Consider the following 15,076-nt stretch of genomic DNA (forward strand, 5'->3'; position numbering starts at 1 on the left):
AACTACTTTCCCTCCTTTTTTTTCCAGGAGTTTCAGCCTCTGGATGGGAATGATTTCTGTGCTATTTCTGCTGGAATTCAGAGGAAATACAGACTGATGGCTAACACACCTGACACCTGTGCAGCTGTCCGGCAACATTCCTGACACATCAATCTCAAAGAGAAACCACCTTAAAGGGATGTTGGATTGCACCACCCACCTAAGCAGTAATTAAAACTTCTGAAAGTGTCAGATTTGCTGCAGCTTACAGCAAAAGAACAGTAAAATCCTTCATTTGTGCTCCAGTATTGCCGGGTTGTCATTCCCATCACTTGCATGCATCTTGAGTTTGAAAGTAAGACGTAATAAATCAAATCTGTAACTGCAATGGCTGTAATGGAATGTAATCTTGCAGTATCTGAAGTTTAAAAAGAAAACACTTGAGTTACACACACACACACACACACACAAAAATGGCGTATCCCATCAGAGAAATAATTTTTACTTTTATTTCTAAAACATCTTTCTGTAATTACACGTTCCGCTCGCACAAATGTGTTCCGGTCATATTACGTTTTTGTACTACACACAGTGCTGGATGAAATCTGCACACATTCACGATCACAAATGTGCCATGGCAGAAGAAGCACGAAGCTGTGAACTTGTACTATGCAGCTCAAGTTAACCCGAACACCAGAGGTCTCTGCAGCTTCTCATCTGTCCCAGAGTCATGCACAGCTGGCCAAGAGTCACATTACTGTGAAGAATCTTCATTAGGAAGTGTAACAAAGAGCCAAGACGGCTTTGAAGGCGTGAAAGTGGGAATAAAATCATGCAGGATCTTTGAATCTTCTTTTGATGTGTGCTTCTTTACGTTATTTTTTTTGTTTGTTTGTTTCTCCCCAGTTTTTGTTCTTCCGGTCTGGCACCGAGTGCGTCCTCCGACTCACCGGGTGGATTCGTAGTGTGGATCACCTCCTTCTTGTAAGTGAGGAGAAATTTAAATTAACTTGGTACACAGGTGGTGGAGTAGGGCGAGTGATGAAGTGTTAATGACCTAAGCAAGTGGTAACACCCCCCCCCCAAAAAAAAAAAAAAAAAACAGCTTTCATGAAACACGTAACCTTCACTGGTCTATGTACAATTTAAAAAAACAAAACAACAAAAACACCATGGTAGAGGGTGTCATGTCTCTTCATGTTTGGCTGTCACACAACCAAAATGATCAAACGATGTCAGAATCTCTCCTCATCCAGAGACAATCAGAAGAGATTTCATTAAATAAGATGCCCCCCACCCCTCCCAGTGTCACAGAGTATAGCTCCTTGATGAAGAGATGAGCAGTGATCACATATTAAGTCCTCGAGTCTTCCTCTAATGTGCCTAATTATACTTAATAATATTACATAATAAATAGTATTGGTCCTCTGATGCGTCACAAGCAGACGCAGGGGTAGGGCAGCATTGTCAGAGGCTGGACCGCAGATTTAGTCCTCTGAGGTCACGTCAATGTCCTCGGAGCTGGTCTGCTTAGTGGCGATGCGCCATCTGTTGATGTGGTGGTTCCCCTTCTTCTTCTGCTGGCTGTCTGGTCCCTCCTCCTCCAGCTTCTGTCGCTTGTACTTGGTCCTCCTGTTCTGGAACCACACCTTCACCTGGATAGAGAAAAGCACTCAGTGTGTGACCCGAGAAAAAGGAAAAGACTTAACGAACATCTGTTTAGATGCACATTTTGAGTTTCCCAACGCGCAAGCAGCTAATAAGATAAATGATGGCCATGTTGTGGTTTTGTTGATCTAATAAAGGCACGATAATTACTCCTTAAGAAGCTCCTTTCTCTCTTTCTTTATGGCACTACAAAGTATGTGCTTTGGCAAACTGTGTTTCTGACTTGTATTGTTGAAATGCAGTAAGGGAAATAAAATAAAGCAACGCAGTTTATTCTGTTTAGCAAGCGAGAGGGAAAACAGAAATGCACATAAAGACTTAATGACTAAGGATGGCATAAAATGTGTGAAATATCAAGCTTAAAAGCTTCCAGACGGTTGCTGCTGTGACCTTGTAATATGAACCTGTCTGACTAACCTGTATGTAGTCAGAGTACTACACACTCACACTTACATTACTTTTCTTTAATCTTTACTTTGCTCGGCTTTGGGGTAAATTTTTTTTCAGAGCAAACGCTTAAAGATCCTTGGTACAGTAATTTGTGAATGACCTGTTTAGCTAAAGGGTTGAGGGTGAGCTGCATTATATACGTTATAGTATATTACAGTATTTCGTGCTTATTTCATGACCACAGTGACTTGATTAATCTTATCCAAATTTTCTAACTTTAAGATAAACTGATGACATGGGCCTTGCTATCACCCATGTAGATGCTATCGTTTAATCTTGCTGATCCAATAAAGTGAGTTTATTAGTATTCGTTTGACAGTCTTTAAAATTTGCATAATTCAATTGCTGCTTAATTGCAAGCCGCCTTATTGACTGACACAAACCAGAAACTTGCAAGCCGAATATATTCACACTGCTGACTGAGGAAATATCTTTTAATCTTACCTATTAGGCAGCCTAATTGACACCCACAGAGTGTGGACTCATTAAACTTAAGCATCAATAATATTTACCACAGCTTACGGTAGAGCATACATGAGTGAAATCCCTTTGAGAGACTCTTTTTGCAAAATGTGGGTCAGGTAAATGTTAAAGAAATGCAAGTGCACAGGCCTACAGATATGTCATGTAAGATAAATTCAGTTAATTATTGTTAATTTAAATTTCTAATGTATCCATTATTGAATATCCATTATTGAAATTAGAATAACAAGAAGAAAATATTTGTATATTTATCATCTCTGTCTCTGAAACATAGTGATCAAGTCAGGAACTTTTTTTCATTTTGGACTTTAATTCTCTGTTTTTCATTATGTTAACAGGTTCACAAGAACTGTTTTTTCTTTCTGACACTTAAATATATATTTAAAAAGTTTGAAAATACTTATATCAAAGTGCTTGATGCATCCATATCAAGAGTGCTGTAATGCTCCATTTGAAGGATCATCCAAACTATCAGTAGGCTTCAGCTTGTCCAGAATGCAGCAGAGTCCTTATAAATACGCAGAAATTTGAACATATTAAAGTCTCCCAGCTCAGCACAGAATCATCGTTAAAATCCTATTAATTCAGAAAGCTCCAAATGGTTTGGCCCCGCAATAAATCTCTGACTTGCTCCCTGTCGATTAAACCTCTCAGGTCATCAGGTGCAGATCTTTTAACTGTTCCCAGAATTAGATCAAAGTGTGCTGAGAATGCTCTCAGCTACCCGGGTCCTGTTCTTAGGAACAAGCTGCCCTGAGGTCAGTCAGAGCTCTGTCCACAATCAAAGACAAACTTCAAACTTTATCATTCTCGCAGCTCTGCACTTAATAACAGTGTGTGTTACCTTGTACGTGTGTGTTGTGTTTTATATCTTTGTAAAGATTGTTTTGTTATTTTTACTGCCTGAAGGCACAGCAGACCTACATGGGTTTTTATGTTTTTATCTTTCATGTTAAACACATTGAGTTTACACATAAAATGTGCTATACAAATAAAATTGCCATAAACTATTACAATTGAATCTAGTTTTCTGCAATACAGTGCATTCATTCAAATAAATGTATTCTAACAACTAAACAGACGAGTAAAAACCTATAATATAACATATAAAAAATTGTTGGCTACGTAAGAAAATAAATATAAATTATTTTTATAAATTATTTTTTTTATTATTCTTTTGTTGCTGTCCGTTTTAATGTCGTTGCTTGGGCTTTAAAATATTAGGGCTATTTTAGCTGTAGCTATGTGTAGATAACGTTGTAGAAGAGTCCAGAACTAGCCAAATGCTAGTAATAGTTTATTAGCAGTAATAGTATTGACGACAAAATTAAGCGACGTTAGCAATTAATTTACACAAGCAAGCGTTAGCTTAACCTACCTGCGTTTCAGATAAACTCAGGCTGTTGGCCAGTTGTTTCCTCTCGGCTCCGACCACATAGTGGTTCTTCTCGAAGGCTCTTTCCAGCCGGAGGAGCTGGGAGGGAGAGAAGGCCGTCCGGATGCGTTTGGGTTTTCTCGCGAAAGGGCCGTGGAGGAGCAGGCTGTCCTGGGACACGTCGTTACCTGACAGCGAAGTCAACGAAACGGTAACGTCAGTCATGGAAAAAGTTCATTCTTATTTTATTTTCCCGAGAAAAAAACAAAACAAGTTATAATGGTTCACTTATTACTGTTTTTGTTAATAAAATAGAATTGACATTTGAAAAAAAAAGAAGAAGCGTATTAATACAAAAGTACGATAACAAAATGCTGTTTTGCACAATCGTGCTATTTATTAGGCCCGTTTGAACGTGGCATTGTAAACTGTCCAACCTGACAAAAAACACAATAAATTCATTTTCTGGTAAACTCGTTAAAGACAGTTTTGCCCTATAACGCAGTTTTAGGCTGAATGACTTTACGCACATTTTAAAAATAAATAAATCGTGACAAAAATCAGGATCAGACATTTATAGTTAAATAAGAAAGTACATGGCTACACATTCGGAATAGAGTCATAAAATAGCACATCATAACACATCGTAATATATAAAAATATTTATGTGACTACAGCTAAATATATTAAATGCGTCTTTAAAAGTTATTGTCTTTAGTCTGATCTATTTTGCATTTTTTAGGGTATAAGAGGTGAGACTGAAAATATTTTTGAGAATTTTTTTTATGGTCAATATTTCTCAGAGTTATTTTTTGGTGCAAACTGTTTTATTTAAAATAAATGTTTGGGTTTTTGTTTGTTTGGGTTTTTTTTACATTTACAAATTCTGTTAAATGTCCCATATTACCCAATTACATCCAATAAGGCTAATGTCTGTATTAATTAGCCTAAGGTATAATTATGATACAGATATTTGATTTATTTAGTTGTTTTTGTTTTGTTTTTAAATTAAGGGGCCCTTTATGCGTTTGCAACATTGCTTTCCCCCCCCCCCAAAATGACATTTTCTGTCCAGACAATTTCGTAATTAAAAATGATTGAATGAATAAAAAGATGTAGATTATTTTTCATGTCTTACTAATAACAGGTCTTAGTGCTGTATAGTTATTGGAGGGTCGGTGTGGCTGAGGTTTGTCACCACTAGCTGTGTTCAAAGCCTCTCTGCATCAGATTTTTATTCCGCATCCCTCCCCTCACGATGAAATTATTATGGTAGATTTGATCTATTTTGCCTCTGTGGACTGGCTTTTGTGCAAGATTTTTTAATTAAATGAAAAAAACTGTAGCCTCACCTAAGGCGAATTTTATTTTATGTGGGGAAAAAACACAACACGGCTGCTTATCTTTTCCTCCTGTGGTTTTCCGAGAGTAGCTGCAGGGCAAACGAGAGTGGGAAACATGAGAGGAGCCCAACAAGCCTGCTGCAAGCTGTCAGTGGTCTTGTGGATTGTGATATCTGCGGCTACAGTTTATTGTTCGACTAAAAATGCTTTTGAAATCTACAGTCATATTGTTGAAAAAAATCCCACACAAAGATATTTAGTTTACTATGGAAACCACGTGTTATGCACACACTTATTTTATTAGTTTAATCACCTCCACCTACTTTATTCACCATTTTACGCACAGAATAACGCATTGTTTAATTCTAGACTAAGAATTCTGGCCTTTATAGCCCAACAGTGGACCTCAAAATACGCACACATCTGCAAATCTTTAAACGAAGTAATAATTTAAAAAACTTTTATTAGTATTATTATTATATTATTATGTTTTGCATTCGCATTTTCGCGTACCTTGAAATCTGTGTCCAAAAAATCTGTTCCGTAACACCCAGGGGTAAAAGTTGAGCGGGTCTCGGTGTTGCGTCCCAAAGAAGTGCGGATGCTGTAGGTGGGATCCTCCGAGCTGGTGAGGAGCCACGGTGAGTGAGGGGTGGTTCATCGTCTCCGGGAACACCAGGTCCGGGCTCTGGTAGAGGGACCTGGCCGGTGGTGGAGCCTGGTAACTGTTCATTAAGGCATCTGTCGTCGGGTTGGAGTAACTTAAAGCCGTCGGGCGGATGGGATCCTCTGCCGTTAGAGGGTTCTCTTTAGCGACCAGAGACTCTATCGTGAAGCAGCGCTTGCCTGCAGACGAAAACATCATCTCTCGGTAGAAAGGGAAACCAAAAAGAACGCGATCAGCCTTTATTATTTTCCTTCCTCTTGCTGTAAAGGGAAAAAAAAGAAGCCCACTCTCAGAGAAGCATCATGGCCAAAGATGGTGGGGGTGTTAGGGGGAGGGTGGGTGAAGGGTTTGTCTACACGAGCTCTAAGATGCTGCTAGAAAACTCAACGGTGCTGCAAATTGTCCTGATTCACGGAGCCCGTGCGCGCTCGGAGGGTTTCTGCGCGCAAATGCGCACCAAGAAAAGCGCCCGAAACCTTCCATGTGGCTTGACGTTGCGCGGAAAGAGGGAGCTGATTGGACCAGAGCACCTGCCAATAGGTCTCCTCAAGTACCTGCTTTGTAGATCACACAAGACCGGGCAGCTTAGTTACAGGGGCACGCTGAGAAAAACTAGCATGCTCCAATTAATGGGTCATTGCATGTCGCGTTCAGCTTTAATGTCAAGTTTTTCTACAGGAGGGGGAAAAAAACTAGTCCGCCTGCGGGAGTGAGAAGGTCCCACTCGTCCCACAGCAGATTCATCCAGTTCAGGAATTCTCATAGTGTCAGTATTTGACTGACGCTCGTTAAGAAGTTTTGTTTTTTTTTTTGTTTGTTTTTTTTGTTTTTTTAAAGCTGACTCATCGAGACACTTTGGATCTTTCACCTTTAACTTAACGTTTAGGCTCTCTTTCAACTCTCATTACAAACACACGCACACACAAGAGCAAAATTAGATTTATATTATGAGATTTATGTGCCTCTCAGAATAAGACAATACAAAGTTTTAGCTTCAAATACGGCTTATTTTTCTTTTATTGAGGTTATTATTAATAATTATTATTACTACAGTCGAAACTCCACTTCTGTCTTTCATGTTTTTATGTGATCTTCATAATATATATATTTTTTTAAAAACAAACAAACCCAACAACAACATGAATCAGTGAAGAATGCTGATTCTGGTGAGTCAGACTCCCTGCAGCAGAGCATCCTTTCTCTCTACAATGTGAGGTGTCCCGCTGATTGTTTTTTGTTTTTTTAAATCAAATTTTCCGTGGATTTGAAATGTTTCTCAATCGGTGCAATAATAAGTGCACGTTCGACTTAACAGCTCCGGTTAAAAAGGAGAAAAAGGCGAGAAATAATATTTGTTACAGGTGTTATTTTTAATTTTAGTTTAGAGTTTTTTTTCCTGTTTAAAATTTAAATTTGTCAAGCAAACGTTGTTAAATTTGGTCGAATCAGATCGAAGCATCTTTCAGGTCACAACGTGTATTTGTATTTTTTAATGGTGTTAAAAATTGAGCTCATTTATTATTATTATTATTATTATTATTATTATTATTATTACCTTTTATTGTAAGCACATAACGGCGTCATTAATTCGCCTTGTGTTTTTTTTTTATATATATTTTTAAGAAAACGTCTGTGAGTTTGTCCTCTGTGAGGACAGTTTAGCAGGAGAAAGTCTGTTTGTCATTACTAGAGCTGCTCCCTCGGCGCTCAGCTTCCATTGCGCGCTAACCAAGTTAATAATTATCCTCTTAATATGCTCCTTCGCGTTGGGGTTGCATTAGAAAATCATTACCGATGGAAATTATGAGGTAAAACAAGCTGTTGATTAGGCTTTTAGAGCTAAAGGCTCCTAAAGACAGCAATCGGTTCTGGGAATGGGTCATTGTTCGAAAAGCTTAATATGGGGCTGTTCCTTGAACACTTCCATTTCTTTTAGTTATAGTAATTACACGGTGCGGATTGTGGCGACGCATAAATGCTATTCAGTTATTTTAACATTCATTCTTGGTGGATCATAAATTCCTAATACAGTTTGCCAGGAAATCATCCACATCTGTGGCATAACTATAAGTGTCTATTGAAAGGTCTGCCGCGAAATAGCTGTAAAATTAAACCCTGGAGTTTTTTTTAACTCTTTAAATTTAACCTTCACAAGTATTTTAGTCGTATAGGTCAGCGGTAAGTTCCACAAGCCTATAGTGGTAGAGAATGTAAGGAGAGATAAGAGGAACAAGGAAACAGCGCCGATGAATACACCGCCTTTACAGGGAAACGTTTCAGGAATCAGTCACGCAGCTCAGTTCTCTATCTAAACAGTCCAGCATCAGAAGCAGGAACTTGAAGGATGGCTGAGTGGGTTAAAAATGCCGCCTTGAGTTTAATGATGAAACCCTGTGGGCCTCTACGCGCTGACCCTGATCGCGGCTGGTTAATAGATGATCAAATCGCTCTGCTGTAACAAAAAACAAAGGAAAGCGCTCTAACCTTGTTCCGTACCTGTTGCTGATTTCACCCCCGAGGCCCCCTTATTACTCAGTCTGACCAAAGTGATCTTCAAGAATAGTGCACTGACTGTTTTAATGGATTTGTTTCCTTAAAGCTTTTATAGTGACATTTCAATGTAGCAGCTGCAACAATCTGAAACCTTTTCGAGATCTTAATTCTCATTTAGTGCATTAAGAATCAAATAAAACGAGATAAATGACAACTCTTTAAAGCACCCAACACACGTATGAATATGTCCAGTGTGACCGGAGAAAAAAAATCGTTGCACATTTTGTGTATTAAGAAAACCCAGAAGAGAGATCGGAGATGTTCCAAGATGCAGGTAGCCTGCAGGAGCTAGAAATAACCGGATGGAGGGGGGGCGCTTACGGTAAACCCTAAACAGCCTGCTTTTATCCATAACTTAAAATAAATTTGTATCTTATAATTTTAAATGTTAATCAACTGATATGAAGTTGACAACAACAGCAACAACAAAAGCAACAACAACAACAACAGCAACAACAAAAGCAACAACAATAATAATAATAATAATAATAATAATACATTTTAAACTGTTCAGTTCCTCACAGTCAAAAAAGGAAACAACTGTGACGAGTGACGGCAGTTTAGATTAGTGCTGTCCTCTAGTGGCGGAAGATTGAAATGCTCTTACAGCTCCCTGAAAAACACAGACTTTTATGTCAATGCTGCCATCTAGCGGTTGACGTGAGGAACCGTAAGGTTGTAAGGATTTTGAGTTTATCCGCGGAGATCAAAGGGAAGTTGTGACCTCAGCGGTTCCAGGTTGGCGAGGGGCTTCACGAGGGCTTGTAAGTTGGAGAACAAGAAGTTTAAGTTTTAACTGATGCATATTATTTTTTTTAATGAAAATTACTTGTGAATTAAAAGGAAATAACTAAATAAATATTGGGCTATTCAGCTTTTGGGGCTGTGTGACAAAGATCAGCGCCGTGTGTTGTCTGCTCGTTCTCCCCTAACGCTGATCAAAGCCATGAGATCAAATCAGTCCGCAGACCGCCTCGGTCCCTTCCTCCGTTCATTAATAACCTAATTGGCCATTTTGTTTCGCATTAGCGTTGTGTGTTCAGCTAATCTCTTCCACTTAAATACTTGGGAAATTTCACCCCATTATAACGAGATGAGAAAAGTAGCACGTCTCTGCGTTTGTGGCACCTGCATAAGAAGTGCGGTCGTTCAGCCACCTGTACGGGCCCCGCTCTTCCACCGGCTCCCCTCCTCAGCATAAACAAACATCCCACTTTGAACAAGGCCTGGGGAAAAAATAATGGGATGGGAAGTGCATTAGTGTTAAGATTATATGTTTGAAATCTCAGTTTGGGACGTCAGATACAATACAATTAAAATATGACACTTAATTGATGAAAGGTTTTGCTGTCGAACGTAAAAGTTGCACAGTCGGTATCCGGCGGTCTTTCTGTTTTAGCCTGCAGCTTGTTTAATGGCGTCCTCCGTCGCTGTATACAACGTTAACAGGAACTGCTGTTTCCTGGCAAAGAAAAGAAGCAGTTTGTTCTCCGAGCATGAGCCCCTCTTGTCCGTGCCCGTGTCAGAAGTCAATGTGCATCTCAAATGCGAGCCTTTCACGTCGAGACAAAGCCCTGCCTCTACTTCAAACGCTTGTAATGAAAGCTAATGACTATTAGATGGAGTAGAGTGGCCCTTACCTCTGCAAATAAAATGCAAAGAGGGATTCCCCCCCTTTACGATCGCCTGCTCTAAAACGCATGTTGGTTAAAGCGTGAGTGCGCTCTCCATTGAGGCTGCAGGTCGTTGAATTCCATGAGAACTTTCACACCTCCTCAAAGCTGCATTACAATCTGAAGGCGAAGAAGAACTCATGGGAGTCATATGACGAACTGTATTTAAATTTTTTGGTGGGGAGAAACTCAGTAGCCAATTAATTAGGTACACCAGACAATATAAAACAGCTAGTATAAAACAGGCCTCACTGGTGCAAATAAGGATCATCATTGCCACTAATAATCCTCAAAAAAGTGAGTTCAATATACTACTACTAATAATAATAATAATACTAATAATAATTATTATAATAATTATAATAATGCTTTGGCCTTTGATCTGTTCTTGAGGCCAAGAAAGCGACTTCGAGACATCAGCTTCAACATCAAGAAACTCAGATCAGACTCAAATTGACTAATTCATTCTTAAAATTAGGATTTAGTTGCAATTAATTATTCACTGAAACCCTAATATTGATTCTCCCAACATTTTGAGCTTTGAGCAAAGTTAATAGCTTGAAATGTGCACGCTCTAAACACTAAACCCAGCAAAGAGTGGTCTTTTCTCTTGAGCGAGTTATCAAAACAGTTGCTGATGAGTTGTTTCAGATTAACACAGCCCAACAAAGGCACATTGAAGAGACCCGTGTGGATAGACCAAAATTGCCCACTGTGTTTGTGTCGCCAAGACAAATTGTGTAATGTGCTGAAATGCAAAGCTCACGAGAGCAGATGAGAGCGACCGGTCAAGAGACAAGTGAAGATGTTACAGTTTCCTTTCAGAAAAGCCTTCAATTCGGACCCTGCAGAGAGTCTTAAGAAGCACAGTCAGCGCTGGCAAGCATCCAGCCGTTAAGGTGCCCTGTGCTAATTGAGACGATGAGCCCGGTGACCCCCACCGCCCCTCCCCTGGACTCTCTCAGTTTTCCCAGGCCTCTAGCTGCTTCTTTCTGTTCCTCAATGGGATTACGTGGAGCTGTGGACAGAGAAGAGGAGAAGGGGGCTCTGATTCCCAGCTGATCACATCAGAAACGGTTCTCTGTGGTTTTACACAAATTCTGCTCCTTCAGCGGTGCTTAAGCCATAATCAGGCCAAACGGGGGCACCAAGAGAGAGCAGGCAGGGGGTGGCGGACAAGAGACAGTGAAAGAGATCAGCTCTGTTAGCGTTTATTAAACTCTTCTCTTTGATACGGTGACCAGCTGTCTTCTCCTTGTCTCCTTGCACTCTGATATTTAAATTGACAGTTAAATTGATCGGCAGTGAAAGAAGAAAAAGAAATATCTGACTTGATTTTGTTGAACTTTTTGTAGTGAATTAGTCAGCTTGAGTGGCCTGTTGGTCAGAAACATATAGTATATTGCATGGGAAAGGAAACCTTTATTCTAAAATACATTTTGCACGCAGAAACAGGTGTATCTGCATCTGGAGTTGTTCTGTTGATTGAATATGATTGTGTGACTTGTGTGTGCGTTTTTCTTCCAAATGTCATGTTTGTGTAATTGTTCTTTGCCTCGGGTAAAATAACGTGAGCATAGAAACTAAATTATAAATTTAAATCATCACTTTCAGCAACTAAATTTGTTACCATAGAAGCAAAGAAGCCTAACCCTTCATATAATTAGTTACATCAGGGGTATCAAACATAAGGCCTGGGGGCCCAACTTGGCCCAGCGAAGACTCCAAGCTTGTGAAGGAGTGCATAGCTTTAGCTAGGAACTTTTTTTTAGCTGTATTTTTAAAGGTTTTCCAGCTTTTCCTGTTGGTAAAGACAACCTTCCCACTGGTATTCACACTATACCAAAGTAATTCAGTAAAAGATAAACAATTAAATGACAGAAACATTCCTGGTGACATTAAAAAAAAGGGGGAAAAAGAAAAGAAAACCTCCCCAGACATTTTTCAGAGAAATAATAAAAACATGATATTTTAGAATTACAGGACAGTCTGGGCAATGAACTACCAAGACTTTTTCTTTCATTTTACTCATTTACCTTGTAATTTCACTTGGCCAACCCATTGAAGATCAAAGTAGCTGTATGTGACCTAGAACTAAAATCATCCCTGACTTGTACCTTCTGTTGTCCCTGTGACGATGCATTTGTTAAAATGAAATGTGTCATCATATGTTTTTAAGATTATAGAGGTAGACGCTGTGTGTTCCCATCAGCCTTCTTTGTTTAATGTGACCGAGTTTCAGTTGACCGCCCCAATTACCTGCTCTGATGGACACATATCCTTTCTACGTGCCGTCTTCTCTTCTGTTTTATCCCTCGTGTCTGCCAGGCAGACAGCATGAGTCCCTTTCGTTTCAATAGAGCAGAGACAGGACACCTGCTGGCGGTGGGTGGGCATGTGGAAGCCCTGTCCACTGAGAAACAGTGAGAACGGTCGTATTGACCATTTAAACAGATTAAACAGTGAGACCCAGCTCTCTTGCTCCGAGACACAGTGACCCCTACCACCCTGGGTTACAGATATCCCAGCTAATCCCTGAGCTGGTTATTTATTTGCTTAGCTTAAACCAGAGGGGAACCTAGACTTTACATTGGATCGAACCTGGAAGGAAATATCTCCCATCATCCTCAGACTTGGCAGAGTGAGATGAGAGGGGAAATGAGCAAAGTCCAGAAAGACACAAGAATGACCTGCTTAGGACACATTAAAGATGAACATTGCTCCATGTAGCAAAGATGAAAGTTCATTTATTTGTTAAATAAAACTCTGAAATATCTAAATGATGCCTCTGAAAACAGGATTTCAAGTCTTTCTCTAAAACACTAAGTGAACCAGATTTGAAGTTAATGTGCCATTTATTTTTTTAACCCCTCAAACATGAATTCATTTGCTTCTTCATAACTGTGTGATCACATTTCACTGACAATGAATAATGAACCCCAGCAAACATCCAGCAAATTCACTCAAACTATTAAAAATTCAGATTTGAAGAACATGATGTAACATGTCTGCTTCCCAAACAAACTTTAAGCTGCTGAGTTTGCTGCTGTTGCCTTAAACTTCTAAAATCTCTCTAATTGGATATAAAGGAAGGAACAGGACAGGTTTTGCATTCATTTCATAAAATATATTTTCTTAATATTTCAGATATACAAAAACAAACTCATCAAAAGGGCAATAAATGTAGACAATTAAATAAAAAACTATAAATCTATTAAATATTTTTAGTTGGAGACTATTAGCCTCTTTTCTCAGATATATATATGTACATATATATAAAAAAAAGTCCTCTTTTTTTATTGTAGTCAAAAGTCCGGTGGTTGGTTCAGCAGTGCTCATTGGAGTCGTCAGATACGTCAATATCCACATCCGAATCGGAGAACTCTTCATCCTCATCGCCCTCATCTCCGTTCCCTTGAGATCCGGGGCTTTTCGGTGGAGCAGCCAGGCCCAGTTTGGCCAGTTTGGCCTGCTGCTGTTCCAGACTCTGTTTGCGCCACTTGATGCGTCTGTTCTGAAACCAGACTTTGACCTATGGGGTAAAAAAAAAGAAGAAAGAAGACACTTAGAAATCGCTCCTTTACCTTGGGACGACTAAGTTGTTGAGATGTCTGAAAGAATACCTAAACTATGTGTTTTCCGGTAAGATTTTATTACCTGAGCTTCGGTGAGCTGCAGAGAAGACGCTAGGAGGAATCTCTCCGATCCGACCATGTACTGCTGCCGGGCGAACTCTTTCTCCAGGCGGGATAGCTGCTCGCTGGTGAAGCTGGTGCGCATCCTCTTTGACTTCCCACCTTTCGTTTTGAGCGAATGTAGCCCCACGTTGATTTTGGGCATTGCAGCTGCAGAACAGATGAAGCATATAATCACACACACTGCCACGTAAAGGTCTCCGTTTCTACAGACAAACTACTTTTCGGATGTTTTTGTTTGATTGTTTGTTTTTACCTTGAGCGTAAAGTGCGCCTCGACACGATGGCTGGTAGGTGAAAGGTGAGTAACAGTAGACGGAATATCCAGGTTGCGTGTGGATCGCTGAGTGTAACACGTTGGGTGAGGAGTAGACCCACGGAGCTGGTCCTATCGGTAAGCCTACGTGTCCGGTAAAAGGCAGAGATGGTGCTGCTGACTCGTATTTTACTCCGCACTTAGCAGGACTCGTGCGGCCGCTGGTGTTGTCCTCCGGTTTGGCTAGCAAAGCCTCAATAGTAAAAGATTTCCCACTGGGTGGTTTCGACTCGCACTGACCTCCCTGGTAGTGCGGGTGCAGCGACGCAGGTGCGCAATTACGCACGGAGTATCCATAAGCTCCGATCGGTACCTGCATGCTGACGGTTGTTTAAAATTAGTTTATGAAGGTCTCTGCTGAAAAAAAGTTGCTTCTCCAAGTCCAGCAGGAAGGTGAATGCTGCTCCTCTGCGGAGTGTCTCAATTTATAGTCCAGAGGCGCACGGAGGTGTCAACAGCCCCCCGCCAGCCCTTTGTCTTTCTAAGTAGCAGATGAGAGGCGAACATCCCGACAAGGTATCCAATTAATTGCTGGAGTAATACAAACTGGGATTGTCAAACATCCTAACCCTTTGAATGAGCAGCCTTTTGAAGAAGGCTGGGGGGGGGGACTCAAGAGATTTGCTAGAGTACAAATTCTTGCATGGATCTTAAGTCCAAATGTAATCATCACCGCTGGGAAAGCCTTGATGTTACCAAATCATCTTATTTTTGTGTCCTTTAAGTTCAGGCTGGTCGACAGATGCTTTAAGCACTTCATAATTGGAAACCTTCTTTAAGCTACAGAGAAAGGGAATGTTGTGTTGCTTTCTGTTTTTGTATCCTGTATTCTGAATTCCACGCTAAGATACGTGTTTGCAGTTGTAAATCAAGC

The 15,076-nt window shown here is 40.1% G+C and overlaps 2 protein-coding genes across 3 annotated transcripts; both read right to left on the reverse strand.

Moving 5' to 3' along the window:
• Nucleotides 1–289: 289 nt before the first annotated feature.
• Nucleotides 290–10,317, reverse strand: emx1 (empty spiracles homeobox 1). Of its 2 annotated transcripts, none has more exons than XM_040042360.1 (4): nt 10,159–10,317; nt 5,812–6,225; nt 3,959–4,143; nt 290–1,634 (listed from the first exon to the last, which is right to left on the reverse strand). In XM_040042360.1, the coding sequence occupies exons 2-4, from the start codon at nt 6,161–6,163 to the stop codon at nt 1,467–1,469; spliced, it is 705 nt and encodes a 234-aa protein (XP_039898294.1). In that variant the 5' UTR covers nt 6,164–6,225; nt 10,159–10,317; the 3' UTR covers nt 290–1,466. The 2 variants fall into 2 exon arrangements, with proteins under 2 accessions (XP_039898294.1, XP_039898295.1); XM_040042361.1 differs by having other exon boundaries at nt 291–1,634; nt 5,812–6,144.
• Nucleotides 10,318–13,282: 2,965 nt separating this feature from the next.
• On the reverse strand, nt 13,283–14,692 carry noto (notochord homeobox). The gene is made up of 3 exons (XM_040042366.1): nt 14,143–14,692; nt 13,849–14,036; nt 13,283–13,723 (listed from the first exon to the last, which is right to left on the reverse strand). The coding sequence occupies exons 1-3, from the start codon at nt 14,519–14,521 to the stop codon at nt 13,517–13,519; spliced, it is 774 nt and encodes a 257-aa protein (XP_039898300.1). The 5' UTR covers nt 14,522–14,692; the 3' UTR covers nt 13,283–13,516.
• Nucleotides 14,693–15,076: the final 384 nt, after the last annotated feature.

The sequence above is a fragment of the Simochromis diagramma genome, unplaced genomic scaffold, assembly GCF_900408965.1.
Source record: "Simochromis diagramma unplaced genomic scaffold, fSimDia1.1 OVJJ01000304.1, whole genome shotgun sequence".
Lineage (NCBI taxonomy): Eukaryota > Metazoa > Chordata > Actinopteri > Cichliformes > Cichlidae > Simochromis > Simochromis diagramma.

Coding starts and splice junctions, on each gene's coding strand:
- emx1 (XM_040042360.1), bottom strand. CDS start 6,163: ATGATGTTTTCGTCTGCAGGCAAGCGCTGCTTCACGATAGAGTCTCTG. Junction 4,144..5,811: donor TTTTGGACACAGATTTCAAG/GTACGCGAAAAT, acceptor CTTCGCTGTCAG/GTAACGACGTGTCCCAGGAC. Junction 1,635..3,958: donor TGAGTTTATCTGAAACGCAG/GTAGGTTAAGCT, acceptor TTCTCTATCCAG/GTGAAGGTGTGGTTCCAGAA.
- noto (XM_040042366.1), bottom strand. CDS start 14,521: ATGCAGGTACCGATCGGAGCTTATGGATACTCCGTGCGTAATTGCGCA. Junction 14,037..14,142: donor AGGCGCACTTTACGCTCAAG/GTAAAAACAAAC, acceptor TCTGTTCTGCAG/CTGCAATGCCCAAAATCAAC. Junction 13,724..13,848: donor TGCAGCTCACCGAAGCTCAG/GTAATAAAATCT, acceptor TTTACCCCATAG/GTCAAAGTCTGGTTTCAGAA.